We start from the raw sequence: 18,041 nt of genomic DNA on the forward strand, positions 1-18,041 counted from the left end.
TTCAATAGGAAGGGAGTTGTATCAGAACTGAAAATTCCACTCCTTTCCCTTCCCCTCCCCCCCCCAGACCCTCCTGTAACAGCTGGAGTACTTTCATATTCTGAAAGGCTAAGTTACTAGAATTTGGACTCTCCCAAGTAGGTAAGAGAGCTGACCTTCTCAGGGTGTAATTTTAAATAACATTAAGGGAGAGGGCAAACAGAATGGCAAAACAGTAAGGTTGAAAGGAGAGTTGGGCAAGGAAGAAGGGAGTGGCAAGATCATGGGGCTAGTGTTGGACAATAAAAGAGAAAAAATCTTAAAGTAAATTTTAGAATCAAAATTGCAGAAAAAATGGGAGATTACTAAAACATCTGGCCAATAAATAGACTTGGAAAGACATTAGGGTTTTTAATCAGTAAATGTTAGTAAACATTGATTTCACCATACACACACAAACCACGAAAAATATTTCTATCCATAATAATAGACATTCACAGATAGGCAAAGTAAGACAAATGCTGCTTCAGAACTTGATTTGAGGATACTTACTTTGTATTTTTTGACACATGATGTTGACAATTTTTGTGTTTCAACAGTTATAAAGCTTTAACTTTTTGAATCACCGTCCACTGTCATTAAATATCTGTTTCCTGACCTGTTCCATAACTTCCCACAACTGTGAAAATTTAAATAGATGATGGGGGCGGGGGGAGAGCTTAAATAAACATTACTATCAGTCAGCATTTATTTTTAAAAAAAGAACAAATCAGATTCTGTCAAATCTGCCTATGAGGGAACACCTTACATCAATATATTCATTCTTAATTTCATTATTTTGTTTAGATACTGTTCTAGTAAATTTTTTTGAAATTAAGCCTGGTGGAATATTGTAGTTGTCATAACGCTACATGAGAAATTCAGAGTATTTTCCATGTTTGAAAGAACATCATCCTTTTTAGTTGCACTTCTACTGCATTTTTTTAAGGTAATTTTACATGAAAAATGCAATCTATATGAAGACTCCCAAACAGTAATCCTTTTATGTTTTATATTTTCTCATTATTCTATCTGATAAGTATTGCTTTTAGGTTTTGTTTACAGGAACTAGGGTAGCCAGAGGGCAAGTGTGAAAAATCGGGATGGGGGTAGAGGGTAATAGGTACCTAAATAAGAAAAAGCCCCCAAAATTGGAACATTTGGTCACCCTAACAGAAACCCTAAGATGTAAGAGTGTCAGCAAAATCACCCAATTCTGGGGTACTGCAGAGACTTCCCAATGTGTCTTGACTGTAAAAGACACCCTGGGGTCAAAATCAGTTAAATTTAAAACAAAGATTACTTGTATCTCTTCCTTGCTGTTGTGAGTGGCATGCTGTGCATGGCACCAATTAAGTCCATTCAAAATGGGAAAACTCTGATCAAATCTGGGTCAACCTCTTCTAGTTTTTCATTTAAAAGTGGCCTTGGTATAAGGCAGTTAGGTCACTGACTCATGGTCCAGAATATCCCTTTTCTCCATGAGCCACATGAATGGTGGAGATGTGATCACTGTTAATCCACCTCTTCCACAAAACACATTTCAGATAAGCCACCGAATAATGCTTGATATTTTACAAGGTTGCTGTGAGGATTTAAAAAAAAAAATTTTTTTTTGTGTAAAGTAAGTATGCGTTATCCTTATTTTACAGTTAGGGAACTTGAGATAGAATTATTATGACCAAGTATGTACAGGTAGTTGGCATCAAAGCCTAAATTCAAATTTCAGACTTCTCAGTTCTTAACTATACTTAAAACTATGGAACCCTTAGATGGAACTGACATTCAGGCTCTCCCATCCTGGCTATTGGTGTCTTGCTCTGTAGCCTATTACTAAATGCACTTAGCCAACTAGTCCCCCCAGATTAAAAGAAAAACAAACTTTAATCAAGATAAAGTTCATAGTGTTATAACATTAGTCTTTTTTTTTTAGGTATTACTTTAGTTAACAGGTTAAAGTCATCTTACACTAAAATTACATTACATAGAATATTATTTTGGGATCCTTTGGTGTACACCTTACCATAATGGCACCTGTGTCAGCACCTCCCTTCTATTATCAGCACAGGGGAAGTAGATAGTTCTGTTATATCAGGCTGATCCCTGCCTGCCATATCAATCCTTTGGTCTGTTGGCACTTGATGTAACTTAAAGCAGCCTGAATTCTGGCTTAATTCATGTCAACTTGGAATCCTGTGTAGGATTGGGGGAATGTAAAGGTGAGATTTAAGCCACTGTTGCATTCATGGACGCAACTTGTGCTGTGCACTCCTGTGCTGCAGCCAATAATATCTTCCTTTGTGCTTCAGTATAACTACAGGTAAACAGCATATACAGCAGCACTATGTTTTGCATGTGTGAAAAGCAAATGAATTATGGCTGGATGGGAAAAATTATATTGATTTATTGACTTAAAATTCCTAATCTAAAATTTCATCAACTTATTTTTTGCATTGAATTTTCTCTTGTATTGCATATAATTTTTTCTTATGTTGTTGAAGGTAGATTGCATTCAGTATACCTGAGATGGTAGTTTGCTTTCTAATGTTATATCTTTATCAACAAAAAGATAAAACAAGGCAAATCTCTTTCCCTTGTGTATGAAACAAGTTCTGTTGAGTCACTAAACAGAAGTATTTTGTTCAGAATACTTCAAAACTGGTTGTCTGTGGTGTGTTAACTTCTATATGAAAAGAGTAACACATTCTAGAGGAGCAGTTTTATAAAGGGACACCCAACGTTTTTAGGTTTAAAAAGCTGTTCCTTTGACTTAGTGATTCACAATGCACCCAAGGGATGAGGGCAATCAATAAACCCACTTGGTATGTTTATCATTTAAATAAAATCATTATCCTGGAGTTCTGATGATTTCATTAACTATTCATGTTTTATAGTCATGGTTTTATGGTGGGATAGCATAGATGTGTATATTATTTGATATATAGTCTCTGCTTTTAAAAATAAAATATTTTGACAAGCAATGTTACTTCATTTTTTAAGTGATGGTTTCAGAAACAATGTTAGCAATCCTTGTAAAATAATTTTACATTGATTATTAAATGAAATTTAGAACCTTAGATTGTTTCGTGTTTCAAACTGAAACATTTTAAGGTTTTCCAAATAACTTGGAGCAGTGGAGTAATTTTGTAGCAGAATCTGTTTAAATTGCATAAATTTGTCTTTGAAGAATATTAGTAATTTGGAGTAAGCTACACTTTAGTTTTGTGGAATTTGATACTGAACATAGCTGTAGGTAGGATCTAAACACATTACTATCTAACTTTGGTATTTCTAATGTGTCTACCATCACACTTCTGGTTAGGTTTATCTACAATTGATTATATTCTTCATCAGTGTTGTCTTTTGGGGTTTTTTTCTCCACTTTTGTTTGGTCAAATAATTGCCTTAGTTCAAACGTAGAACCTGTGACAGCAGCAGCTCCACTCCCATTCCTTCCTCTTACTCTGTCTATCCGTTATTTGCTTATTTCCATAGAGAGAGACATGCAGGGGGATAGCCTTGGAACCATCTTCCTAACCACTCCTGCTAGGATGAAGACCAGAAGGTGTGGAAGGAGAGGGAAGCTCAGTAGCTTTCTCCCAAGCTGGAAACAGTAGTGATGGCTGCTGGAAAGCCTTGGGGCCTCCTCTCATGGTAGGAGGCAGATGCCTCCTGGTGGAAGAACTCCCCTGCTCAATGCAAGATGCTTGCCAATTGGGACACAGGCTGCCCATTCACACAGTTTAGGGGGAATCTTGGTTTTTACCTTGCCAAGGTTCACGGGCTTAATTTAGAATTTTAAAAACATTTCAGTTTCCCCTATTGTGGCAATATATTTGCATAAAGGATGGTATTGTATTGTATTGTATCCTGAGAACAGTTAGGTTTGGACTTACTCTGATCTCCTGTGAGAAGCTGAGCATTTGGCAGCTGTCTGCCAAGAATCCCGTGCCTCCAACTCCAGTAAGCTTCACCATGGTCACTGACATGTTCATCTTTCCTGGTAAATGCAGCTTTCTCAGTATATCATGGATGGATACAGTGTCTTTGAAATAGAAAAAGGCTTCTAGGAGTTCGTATAAATGAGCTCCTCCCTCGTGTAAACCTTTTTTAGCTGCACATTGCAAGTTTACTGAAAAACTGGTACAAAATATATGGCATATGTGAAGCATGTGATTTCCCCCCCCCCCAACTCTGTCAGATTTATACCAAGTGTAACCAGAACACTCAAAAGTACTTTTCAGTGAGGGCTATTTTAATGACAAATTTCATCTTCTTCTAGCAGTTAAAGTTGTTCATGAAAGGTTACAAGACTTCTACATGGGGAAGGTTTCTACTCTCTGTCTTGCATTTCCCTCGTATTCAAAAGCAGATTTAACAATTTTTTATTAAAACTCCTTAAAAAAAAAAACAAAAAAAAAAACCAAAACCCAACCTTCTGGCAAGACCAAGTTTGAAAACTTCAAACAAAATGTTCAAAAACAATCTGAGAAACTATAATAAATGAGGTTGGAATTTTTTATATTAATAATCTTACACTGCACCCTTTTGTGTGGCATCTGAGTGCCTGAGAATGGAAAACTTAACACAAACATTGCTGCTCCCACTACATATGTTATCTGTCCACTCTAGTATTTATAGTGCCATTGACTTCATCTTCACCACCACCTTCATTGGCCTTCACCCTCAGTTCTACTTCAGGTGAGTTTACAGTAGCCCAATATAGAGGTGAAGGAAGCATAGCTCTGTGGCTAGGTATTCTTCCTATGGTTTTAAAGACTGAAGTAATTTTAGGTAAATTTGATATCTTACATTCAACAGATGAACCAGAGACAGCTCTTGGATGCAATCCTGCCTCCTTTGAAGTCACTGGGTTGCCACTCAGTTAATCAGGCCAGGATTTTACTCTTAAAGTTTACTTATTAGAACAGCTGTTTATATAGAGAGACTCACACACAACCCAAAAAGGAGCTTGTATCTCCCCTTCCACCTCATTTATTGCCCAAATTATACAACCTCTTCAGTGCTCATAATTTTGATATCAAAACCTGTTCTATGAAGATAACTTGAGCTACTTTGGACTGTTGCCCAATATGTGCCACACTGCAGTTCTGTGATATGAACAGTGAGTAGGGGTCTAGGAAGAATTAAATAGGAGGCAAAGAAGAGGCATGTGCATTTATAAATGAATAACACTTCAGTACTGTAAGTTTTTTTGTGTGTGTATAATTGTGTAATTGTAACTTTAAAATAGTTGAATACAATAAAATACAAAAGGCCTTTTTGACCAGAGTTCCGAAATTCCATCATTTTGTCCATTTTTTCTTTTTTTTCCCTCTACAGAACAACTTTACAGATGGTCGATTGCAACACAGTTATAAATCAGGCTTAGTACAGAAGGGTTTATATATTCAGGCTAAGTACCAGCGGCTACGTTCTGCTGGTGTAAGGGGATTTACCACTTATAAATTCAGAGAAGGATTTTTGAGGAAAGAAAAGGTGAGTTGGATTAAAATTAATTTTCCCTAAACTTTTTTTTCATTATATAAAATGTGAGTATCCAAATGATTCACTCCTATTTCAGAATCCACTTGGAGTTGTTTGTCTAGTTTGTATGGATATTCTTTGGAGTACTAAATTTGACATTCATCCCCTCCTCCCCCTACTCCAAGAAACTTGGTAACTGAGGGCAGGTCTACATTATGGGGGTAAGTTGACCTAAGTTACGCAACTCCAGCCACGTGAATGATGTAGCTGGAGTCTACGTATCTCTTAGGTCGACTTATTGCAGTGTCTACACCATACTGGGTCGATGGGACAAACTCTCCTGTTGACTTACCCTATGCTTCTTGTTCTGGTGGAGAACTGGAGTTGATGGGAGAGCGATCTGCAATCGATTTTAGCAGGCCTTCACTAGACCCGCTAAATCGACCCCCCCAATGGATTGATCACTGCAGCATCGATCCATGGTAAGTGTAGACATATCCTGAGACTTTTGTCAGTTATGGCCTCTGACATTCCCTCTCTTCTGAAGTCTCAGTTTGGGCAATCCTTCCTGCAGCTCAACTAAGCTGATTTTCCATCTATAAGTGGGAAACTAGTCAAAGACTGTTTTGTGTGTCCTTTCAAACAATTGGTTAACTAAATTCTGTTGTATGATTATGTGCTCTTTTTCAGTACATTACCTAAGGATCCAAGCCAGATATTCACCTTATAAACCATCTAATTCATACATGTTGGAGTGCTATATTTACAATGCATGTTGACATTTACATCCTTAGTTGCACTGAGATATATTACAGGCAATTCTTGTGCATAAAAGGCAGACTGAACCCCCACCCCCACTGCTAGAAGCTGGGACTGGATGATGAGGTGAATCACTCAAAAAATTGCCCTGTTCTGTTCACTATCTCCGATGCATCTGGCACCAGCCACTGTTGGAAGACAGGATTCTGGGCTAGATGGACCATTGGTCTGACCAGTATGGCCATTCTTATGTCCTTAAATTGAGTATCTAAAATATTTTCCTGATGGTTTATAAGCTTGCTTAATTGTGCAACTTCTGTTTTTAAAATACTCAAATGACTAGTAGCACTCTGCAAAGATGTACTACAGCAGTAGTAATTCATGAAGAATTTTTGGGGTACCCTGAACTGGTAGGATCTCCCATCTGTATTAGTGTAAAATTGACAGGGCACAGTCTAACACAGTTAGGAGTATCCATGTTGTTATAACTTCATAGGGTGCACAGGACAACACTGTTGAAGCACCTGATGGAGTATCATGTTACAGTTTATAGAATCATGTCAGGAGTCATGAGTATTGTAAGGCTCAGTAACAAATAGGGTACCTCAATATTATAGCATCCTAAAGTCCTTATTTGAATTGTCTCAGCATAATCTAAAATTTATCTTCCTTTCTTGTATCAGAGGGGTAGCCGTGTTAGTCTGGATCTGTAAAAGCAGCAAAGAGTAATGTGGCACCTTACAGACTAACAGACGTTTTGGAGCATGAGCTTTCGTGGGTGAATGTCATGCATCCTATGAAGTGGGTATTCACCCACGAAAGCTCATGCTCCAAAACATCTGTTAGTCTATAAGGTGCCATAGGACTCTTTGCTGCTCTTCCTTTCTTGTTTTATAACCATGGTGTCTAATCCATATTACACATTGTTAAACATGCCAGACAGATGTTTTGGGCATGGTTAGACTAGTGATGTAAATAAAGTCTGAGAACGCTGCAAAGGCCATATACTACTACTGTGAGGGAACAGGGCGTGCTTCTCACATCACTGAACAATGACAGTCCTGACCGTTCCTTTCTAAGACCTCTGATAAATACCCATGCTTGCTAGATGGAAAAAGAAAATGACTGAAAAATCAAATTTCAGACTACAGAATCTTCGGAATTATAATCTTGTATTATAATACAAATGTACAATTGCTTCACTATTATCAGCAAACAGATGTCACTGCCATGTAAATTTCCTATTGCTATTTTATAATTCGATACTAGAAATTCTTGTTTAAAATTCATTAAAATAATCTTAAAATCTGGCTGCCAAAGATTACAGCATGAATTGTTGATCAGTATAATTAGGCTTTGTTAAAATATTAATTTTATAACCAATAAAGAAATCTAATACCTCCCAGTTAAAGTAATATGAATCCTGTATTAAAATGTATGATGCAGCCTTTTTTCCAGTGTGCAACTAGCAGTTTAGAAAGCCTCATCATGGCAACATGTTCTTACATTTCAGTAATTCATGTATTTCTGCTCACATAGTAAACTTGTGGGCAGTTGATATTTGTTGAAAAGGGTTACAATTGGTATGATTTATGTGGATTTTTTAAAAAGCGCTAATCTGTCGTGTTTCTTGCTGAAAGTTGATTTTTTTAAAAGAATTGAATGTCCCCACTTAAATTATACTTTTATGTTCAAAGTAAACAATTTAATTTTTTTAATCTAAACTATTTTTCCAAAATTTTCTAAATGACTAACAAACAGTTGTTTTCAAGTCTAGCAAGTTAATAAGTTACTTAAAAGATAAGCACATTAGACATTGTTATAAACATGTATGAACCCTTTATAAACTACAATTGTGCTATTAATATAAAGGAGAATCAAATTCTGTGTCAGCCAAAACTCATCTTAAATATGAATCTACACATTCAAAACTATAAAATGACTGTTTATTCACCATGCTAGTCAAAGTATTTTTAGTACATAGTGTGTTAACAAACTTTGATGTGCTAGAACAGGTACTTTGCAGGTTTTAAGAGTGCTTCTGTCTAATTAGTGTATTAAAACTGCTGCTTTTGCATGACCCATGTGCCTTCTAAGGTGTAAACTGCAAACTCCCTGCCTGCACTGGTGTGCAATTATTCACACAAGTGGTCCAACTGATATTAATGGAGTTTCTTGAGTAACTTCTCATCAATATGATGAAGGGGTTCACAACACAGTTGCCAACTTTCACGCAATAAATAAACACCCGACTTTCACAATAAGCCAAAAATCAAGCAATCCCATTTCAAAACAAGGCCAAAACAAGCCAATCCCTAAGAACTCCAACACACTATGTGACTAGATCCCCCTGGCGTGCAGTCTGGGACTGTGGTGGGCCTGCTCTGCACTCCTCTCTCCCCCCTGCCCCTGCATGCCAGGAGCCAATTAAAAAAAAACCTAGTAACAAGCGACAAGCCAAAAACTACCCAACAATCAACTCACAAGCCAATTAAACCAAAAACAAGCCCAATTTCTGTTTGTTTGTTTTTTGTCCCCCTCTCCCCACCCCCCCCATGGGTTTGGCATGTCTGGTTCACAACCTAGCTATGAGTGAATAAAAGAACAGATTTAAGTGTTTGTACTCTAATGTACTAGTATTTTTTCTGCTCACAAAGTTTGACTGTTTAGTATATATTTACATTATTTGGCAAGAATTTTCAAACTTGGTAAGCTCTTAAAGGTAAATAAATAAGTTCCCTGCTTTTCAGAGATGCTGAGCTTCTGCTGACTTTGGAAAAATTGGCATACATTGTATGATTTACTTTACCCTTGCAAAATTGACATGAAAATATACCAGTCCAGGCACAATTCATACTCACCTACTCTTTGCTATGATACTAAATGACTAAAAAACCCTACAGTATTACCTGTTCAAAATATTTTGTCCTTGGCAAGTAAAATTTTGCAAAGCTGATTACTTATTCTTTATAGCAGCATGGCTGCTTTAATAAGTAGTCTTGTGCATTATTGCATACCATACAGTGAAAATTAAAATAATAAAAATGAGCCAATAGAGGTTTTTTCCACTGTTGTGACCTAAAAGTAACAATTTTTTCCTCTTAATAGGAACAGTCAGGCATTGCCACAGAAACCTGAACTGTGATAAGTGGAGACATACAATAACACGGCAAGGGAGCATCGGTTTGTTTTTTTACAACTTTGTCAGGAATTAAAATGGGAGAAATGAACTAACACTGTAACTGTCTCGATAAAATAACTATTTTTTCAGTAGTAACATGCTGCAGAACTTTTTACGGTTTTAATCATTGCTTTTAAATTACAGTATTCAATTGAAAAGTTTAGTAATGGTACCTTTGGTTCTTTTTGCAAACAAGTCCCAAAAAAGAAAAATTGAAGGGAGTCTTATTTATTGAATACTTTTCTCTAAGCATGATTTTTATGAATAGAACTTGAGTTGTTATACCCAGAGGTTTATATGTTGAAATGTTTATTGCTTACATGATAAAAAAAAAAAGAGGGAGGGGAAGAAGTGCCTGAATTGTTCAGTGATAGCATATTAGCTCAGGGCTCTCCAAACAATGATTTCTTAGGTTGTGCAATAGAGCTTACAGCTGTTTTGAGTCATTTCCCTAGAACAATCTTTGTATTTATTTTTGCCTTATATTTAGTTGGGTTTTTGACTTAAATATATATATAAATTTGTAAATAAATTGTTAGAAAAATTGTAACAATTTCCAGCATTTTCTAAAAATGTGTAATAATGGGTAGGTATGTCATCTATTACATAGCAGAAACTTGTAACTGCACTGAGATGCTTGGGTTAGTTAGAGGACTGGTTGACCTGTATGCAGAAATATTCTGGCTCATCACTTTTTTCCATATATATCATTTCTTGATTAAGCAACACATTGTCTTATCTTCTGCTACAAGTAACCTAGGGACTTACTTGATTCTAAAAGTGGGCTTAAAGATATGTAAAAAATTAGATAAGAGGAGCATATTCTCTAACAAAACTGTTTATAACAAACTATTTAAGGCAAAAAGCTTGTAATTTTTTTTATTAAAATCCCAATCATTCTCCATAGTTTACCACCCCTCAATATCGTTATGCTTTATGCAAAAATCAAGCAGGCTGATGTACATAATATAATGCTCAGGCCTAAAGCAATACTGTATTGTGTTCATTTCCCATTTATAGTTTGAGCCTTAATGTAGATATGATGAGGTTGTTTGTGTTAAAGATTTGTTTCAGACTTCTTAATACACTACGCTAAAGGCATATAACAAGTAACTTTTCCAGGGAAAACTTTCTAATTAATTTCAAGACGAAAGTTATTGTCATCCAATCTTGTGCATTTTAGTAATCTCCAATGTGATAGTAGCCATAAAAGTACACATTAGAATCTCTTTTATGGAATGTATTTAGAAAACTGGCACATTCAATAGGCATGTGAAAATACAAAGGAAAACACTCAATTTTTGGGAAGATCAAGCTATAAACAACATATACTGCATGATTTTCCAGAGTACCTTTAATAATAGGAATATTTGACTTATTGAAACTCCTAAGCTGTGGTTCAAGGGACTATAAAATTTTAATACACTGAAATTTGCCTAAAAACTTTGACATACACTTTGGTACACAGTTTAGTCCTCATGTAGAATAATATTCAGTACTTACTAGTATAACTGCGATTCAACAACAGAGAGACATGTCGTCTTCTGTGAATGTTTCCAAAAGCTAAGTACAGGACTTAGGTGGTAATGTACATACACTGCTCTGTTCAAAAATTAAACTAGTTTTTTCAGGAACTTACGGTGTGCATAAGCCAAACAGAAAGTTGTGTTAGAAGAAAGGTTTTCTTTTTCAAACCCATACAGCTAACAATTTACAAGTAGCAGTAAATATTTTAAATATTAGACTGCATAAAGTGACCCTGTCCAAATCTAGGCCCAATTTGTGCTCAAACTGTCCAACAGGAATGCTGCTTCTGAATGTGGAGAAATATCTTTAAACAACCGTACACACAATAGAACGTAAACTGTTGAAGCTGCATTGCTTTATGGGGCAATACACTGTTGTACTATTTCTGAAACATTTTCATTGTTTTCACAAAAGTCCTGCAGAAGAATTACATTTTGAGCCAAGTAGAAAAAGATGGGTACATGAGACAACTCCTCCATATCTGATAAGGGAATTTGATACCATTGTGTGGGACTATACAGTATTGGGGTAGTCAGAGATCAAAGTTAATAATTTTATGCAAAAATTCCAACATTAGAAGTATGAATGACTTCCCCAACTGACTAGTATGTTTTGCTGATTCTATCTATGACAATGGGTAGCTTTAATTTCTTTTGTACTTCAGTTATATCTTGTTCTGTGCACGGTTTAAAAGAGTGATGACCACTGATGGTAACACATTGCAAATGGCACATATTTTAGACTGTAGCCATTGTAATTTTATAAACTTTTCTAATGGGGGGTATCAAACACTACTCATTCAGTCATTTGTACTTTGACATGCTTTTCTTAAGAGCTCACCACTTGAACAAATTATTTTTTACTAATAATTTAGCAATGCTAATTCAAGATTCCTCGACTGCATTAGTTTAATAAATTGGGTGTATAGTTATTTTAGCTTACAGGAATTTAGTTGAATTTGAGGTCTTTCTAAAACAGCCTGAGTTACTACTCATGCTGTTATCCAGCATATCATCTACATTGAAGAGCAGCTGCTGTCCTGCTAATTGGGGGAATGTTGTAGAGATGACTCCCTCCACATTGTGCAAAGACTTCATTACATACTGTCTGATAGCGTATCTTTATACACAAGTGTACACACACACAATTGGCTCACTTAGCACTGCACACTTAACTGATTTCTGTGTTAGATGAATACTATACAGTGATGTACCTGCTGAGAATAATAGACTGAAATACCAAAACGCAGCCCAGAAATAGAGGAAGGAGGAAGTTAGTGAGAGTTATAAGAAAAATGAGATCATAATATTATTCTGTGCCTTTCTGTAATGTACTGCATTAAGGAAAATAACCTCTTGCTGTACAAAAACAAAATGTCATTTTCAAAATCAGTTTGATGGAAATGTGGGCAGGAGACATTTGTGGATTACAATAGCCACTTTGTTTCACTATGCAAGTAATTCTCAGCCTCCATATTGTAGCTTAACTAAAAGGAGGCATAGGTATATCCTTTTATTGGCAAAGCCAATTGACACTAGTATTGTGAAGTGTTAGCTGTTGAATATGTAATTGTCTGACAGCCATTCTTTTTAGTTTTTTTTTTTAATTGGTGTAGATCTTTATTGTTAAATTGCTTTCAGTCATCTCGAAATAACTGTACTAGAATGCTTGTCATATTCCCAATAGCATTTTATACATTTTATAAATTGAAATGTTTAAATTATTCTTCACCAATATCCAAAAATGCAGTGGTTTAATATGATCAAAGTTCCATTTTTAAATGTGTAATTGCTTTGACATATACATCTGACTTTGCATGGCTAGAACCCTAATTTAATCTTTTGGTGTTTTTTTGCTTTGATGATCAGACTCGCAAAGTTAAGAAAAGTGTGGGAGTTGCTGGGAAACTAGAGAGCTAACACACTAGTAGAGCTCTGCCTTACCCTCTTGGTTTGCTTAATTTTTAACAACTTCTTCAAAATTCAACAATTTACCTTAGGACTTGCTTATATCCAGGTTTTGAGACAAGAAGACTACCTCAATGCAGATGACTGATTTCTTTGGGGATTCACCTGAAGGCCCAGTCTGGACACTAACTCACTATACCTAGGTGCCATCCTCTCTTCCACGGCATCTGGATGAAACAGACATTCAGCTTCTGGTGTCTGAGCTTAGAGTTGCACAGATAATCAAAAGGTTGAAGGTCTGTGAAACTTGATAGAAAAGGAAGGCATTTCAGTCCATGGACAAATGCATCTCCATCTTGACTCAGACATGATGGGCAGAGTGAGAGGGTCTTCAGTGAAGTGATTAAGATACTGGTGGTAAGTGATAAGGAGGACTTGGAAAATACACTTGGCTTTTCAGTATTCACCTCAGAGGAGGGATAGAGCATACAATCCTTACTAAACTTTGCTTTACCTGCTGGAAGAATCTGCTTTCCCAAGGTCTTTAGAAACAGGACACACAGTGTGCCTCTGTTTAAACTGCTATTAGTGCCACCCTTGCCAAGTTGTCTATATTTCTTGGTTAAAGGGAAAATCTTAAAATTTGTACACCACCTAGTGCAGCAAAATTCTGCAAAAACTTAGTGCCTAGATATATGCACAGATCTCTTGCCTATGACATGACTTTATTCCACGGGTGCAGGTTAGGAAGATACTTGGTGCTTCAGCATCCCTGCAAAGAAAAGTACCATAAATATAATTTTAAAATAGCAACTGCAAGAACTATGAATGCTTACCTACAACCCTCTAACTCTTCATTAGACTTCCAGGAGACAGTTAAATGTTGACCACTGTCCTATCTCAGTCTTGGCTAAGAGAAAATTTCAGTGATAAGGAGTTGACATAACTACTCTTATAACAAAGTCCTTAGCCTGTTTCTTGAGTAAATACTTAGGCATGTGATTTAGCACAGCCTTGTGCCTCCTTACTTTCTTCATATACTTCCCCCCCTACACACTATACTAGCTGTTGCTCTGAATCTTGTCTGAGTCATTTAAATCTCAGTCTTGAAATGTTGGTGTAATATTCTGTAAATAATTTAGTTGCTAATCTTATTTTGTGACTGGTTTCTTTTTCTCATGACTGTTTTTATTCTAGTTAATGAGTTTGGTGAAGGGCCCTCCCAGTGAGTTGCTGATTAAGTAAACAGACCTTGGAACAACAAAAGCTTCTTTCCTTTGTTTAGATATTATCAACAGTTTTCCATCCAGCAAGAATGTGGCTCGCTGGATTGTTAAGAAATACATTTAAAGTAGACCCCATCTATACTGCAGTTCCTCTCCATTAAACCTTTTAAAGTGTTTTTTTAAGTTTAACATGATAGTTTTTGCTGGTGTGGATGGAGAATAGTATATTTTTTTAAATCTTCACTATTAAGAGTAAAACTGTCTAAAGTGTGACTTAGTCTCCCGATTCACTATAATTACACTATGTTTAATAGTTTCCTGATCAACAACCTGTATATTGACATTCAGGTATGCTTATGTTTGACTATGTACAGATACAGTGTTCCTACAAACTCTAAATAGATGTTTTAACAAATTTAATGTTTTCAAGTTGCAAATTGTTTTAATGAGTTGTTTTAGCAGGAGGAATTGATATCATGTGTAGTTACTGAAGTAGTGTCCAGTCTTCCTTAGAAAAAATTCTGCTAGATTCTTTCTGCAAAAATGTAGTCCATAAAAACATTTGTGTACTACATTGCTTTTTTCACCTCAAGGCTTCATCCATTGCTCTTTTGTGAATATAAAGCTTTAATCTAGTTATAATTTTGGGTACGTTTCCTTTCTGGCGAATAGAATCAATACTACCCTCTATTTAATATTTCTTGTCTTTATAGTGCCCATAAATGTTCTTGAATTCTTAGAATGGTAATGTTTGTGTATTATGATGATCGATACAGTAGAAAACTCTGAGATAGGTTCTGAATATATCACTTATTCCATTCAAAAGATGTAGTTCCGTATCCTTTGTGTTGAAAATCCTTGTTATTTCTACACCACATATGGGGAGGGCGTGCATTTGCCATGTGTGTACATTTCTGCTGAATGTTTAAAACTGCTGTAACAAACTCAAGCCCATCTATGCTAGTTTACACAAGTCACTACAGTTTTTAAAACCTCGATTTTTAACAAAATGGAAAGTAGTGTAATAAGTGACCTTAGAATCTAGGGATAGGGCTGAAGGATAGACTAATTTCAATTGCAGTCAGAAAGTCACTAACTTTCTATATTACTTTTGTCCTCTATAGCATCTTTAGGCTTAACAGAATCATATCTAAGTTCAGATTTGCAGCGTTCCATTTTCTAAAATGTAAGAAATCATCTTGAGAAAAGTGAGTACTCTGCACTCCAGTAGTCTGACAAGGGTGTGTGTGTGTTTTGTGATACCATCCTTTTAAGGACACTAAAATGTAAAAAAGTAACACTGCCCAGAGCTTAGGCCCTGAAAGGCCCTTAAGAGGCATGTCTAGTCTCTCTCTTGAAACTCAGAAGTAAAAAATTTAATGTTTGCCTTTTTCTAACCAGTTGCCAAGAAAGTTCATTCTTTCCCTAAAATTGCAAAGATCCAAATTAATATTTGTGAATCACAGTCTTCTGTTTATGATCCCCATTAGACTCTAATAATCATCCTTGAAGGGGTGGAACAGTGAAGCAAAGCTCTGGTCTGGAGTAGACTTTTTTAATGATGCATTTAGTGTAATAGAGGCAAATAGATCACTTCCATTCCTGAGGCCCAATTTTAGATCTGAAAGTTGTCTGGGATTTTCAAAAATGCCTAAGTGACTGAAGAGCACAAGTCACCCTAAAAATCAACAAGAACAATTATGTGCTTTTGAAAATTGCATCCTACGTACGGCTGAGTTTTTGTTTCCTGAGAAATACATCAGTCAAAAAATCATTTTAATCTAAAATACATAATCACATTCCATACATCAGGGAAATTTTGTGCATTTTAACAAATTCATTTTTCTAAGCAAACACTGTAGTTGTGAAGATTAATTTTCTTTTCCAAATACTTTTTCTTTTTTAAACATATCCTTATCTCTAATTTATTATTCAATATATATATTAAGTGTATATCATTCCATTGGCAAAGTAAAGGGCATAGAAAGCTCTTTGGGGATATTATGTTATCGTCTTGAGGCCCTAACCATATCAGGTCCTTCTTGTAATAGGCACTGCATGAACATACAAGTAATGATGCTTCCTGCCACAAAGAGCTTACGTTATAGAAAAATGAGGTTTTTTCACTTTCCATAATGGGAGTGTATTATCTTCATGCTTTAATTCTTGGAAAACTGGCTAATTCAAATACAGTAATTATTTTAGAGTGGTTTTCTTCGAGTTGCTAGAGTATGCTGTGACAGAAGGCAAGAGGTTTTCTGATTCTGAGAGCCTCGCTGGGAATTGTACATAGGAGTAAGCCAGTTTGTGAAAACTGGAAGACACTGTGGCATCTATCTCCCTGCCAGCCCTGATACATTCCTGTAGAAACTGCTAAAGAAATGCTCCTCTTTCTAAGGCTATGTCTACACTACAGCCAGGATTGAGGCTCTCATATCGATCCACCAGCGGCCGATTTAGCAGGTTTAGTGAAGACCTACCAAATCGACAGCAGATTGCTACCCCTGACGAGAAGAGTAAGGTAAGTCGACGGGAGAGTTTCTCCTGTTGACCTCCCTACAGTATAGACCCCGTGGTAACTCGACCTAAGGTATGTTGACTCCAGCTATGTGAATAACGTAGCTGGAGTTGCGTAGCATAGGTCGACTCACCGCGGTAGTGTAGACATAGCCAGATAAATTAGGTATATCAATTACTCCGGTACACCTTAAGCTCCTTAGAACCACAACCGGAGCAATTAACATTCTACAATGGAATCATCCCTATTCTTATCAAAACTAGTTCCATCAATTCTAAATATAGATTGGCACATTATTTACTTATGATCTTGGACTCTTCTTAAATGGAGGCAGATGGGTTGTATCAGAATAGACAATTGCTGAAATTGTAGTGCTGGAAAGGTATTTCCACACTTTCTGGTAATCCCACAGATTTAAAGAATATAGCAAAGCCATTATAAAAGGAGTGTTTGGTTATTTTAAAAAGACCTTAAACCTCAATTCATATTGTGGAAATGTGATGAATTTAGTACATGAGACAGATGTAAACTGGACCTTGTGCAGACTTTGTATGGTTGCATTTGTAAGTAAAGAGCCAGGCTGTGAGGTGTTAGAGAATTGTCCACTTCCTGACTGTGGAAGAATGGCTGCAAGAAATTTTCCAATGCCATTGCCTGGGGTGAACAGTAAAACAGTAGAATGTTTCAGTTTGCATCTCTACTCTGCTTTTGATGGAACTACATTAATGGACAAGTTTGGCTTGATTCTTCTTTTCAGTACATTTCTATTCTCTCCCTATTGAGTGTTGGATTTGTTTTACTATTTTCCTTACAGATATGTTTAATAAAAACAAAGAAATCATGTAACATTATAAGCCATTCTGTGCACTTTTTTCTTTTTCTGGACATGTAATATTTTTTTCAAAAAGTAAAATTCCAATACTTTAAACTAGAGAAGAAATACAGTCAAGTCTAAGCTGGTTCAATTTAAACTGTTTGAGCGTATGGAATCACTCTCCTACAAACATTGCTTTATAGCTGAACAAAAGCTAGTTCTAACAGACATACTGTATTACTAAAAAAATAAACCTAGGTACACCTCTACCTTGATATAACGCTGTCCTTGTGAGCCAAAAAAGCTTACCGCGTTATAGGTGAAACCATGTTATATTGAACTTGCTTTGATCCACCAAAGTGCGCAGCCCTCTCCTTCCCCCCTCCTCCCGGAGCACTGCTTTACAGCATTATATCCAAATTCATGTTATATCAGGTGGCATTATATTGAGGTAGTGGTGTATTTATAAAGCACATGGCATTGACAGCTGAAATCATGTCCCTTGCCCTGTGGAGTGTATGTTCTGAGATCATCTAATTTTCTAGAATAAAGAACTTTATCCAAGTCCTGATTTCAAAAATATAGATTCTGATGGCCAAATAAA

General features: G+C 36.1%; 1 protein-coding gene across 7 annotated transcripts in view; it reads left to right on the top strand.

Annotated features, from left to right (window-relative positions):
• Positions 1–18,041, top strand: part of LOC127042965 (BCLAF1 and THRAP3 family member 3-like) — a 137,397-nt gene that overhangs the window by 42,572 nt on the left and 76,784 nt on the right. Inside the window, exons 11-13 of one of the 7 annotated variants that reach the window (XR_007772110.1) lie at positions 5,362–5,517; positions 12,989–13,296; positions 14,077–17,477. The exons of 2 other annotated variants lie outside the window; for them this stretch is intronic. Coding sequence is in view for 4 of the 5 variants with exons in the window: in XM_050936557.1 (XP_050792514.1) it covers positions 5,362–5,517; positions 12,989–13,027 (195 nt within the window). In the remaining variant the exon portion in view is untranslated. Of the gene's footprint in view, positions 1–3,513; positions 5,311–5,361; positions 5,518–9,372; positions 17,478–18,041 lie in introns of those variants that run through there. 4 more of the 7 variants (XM_050936558.1, XM_050936557.1, XM_050936560.1 and 1 more) reach the window with 4 other exon arrangements.

Source organism: Gopherus flavomarginatus, chromosome 1 (assembly GCF_025201925.1).
Source record: "Gopherus flavomarginatus isolate rGopFla2 chromosome 1, rGopFla2.mat.asm, whole genome shotgun sequence".
In the NCBI taxonomy this organism is placed as follows: Eukaryota; Metazoa; Chordata; order Testudines; family Testudinidae; genus Gopherus; species Gopherus flavomarginatus.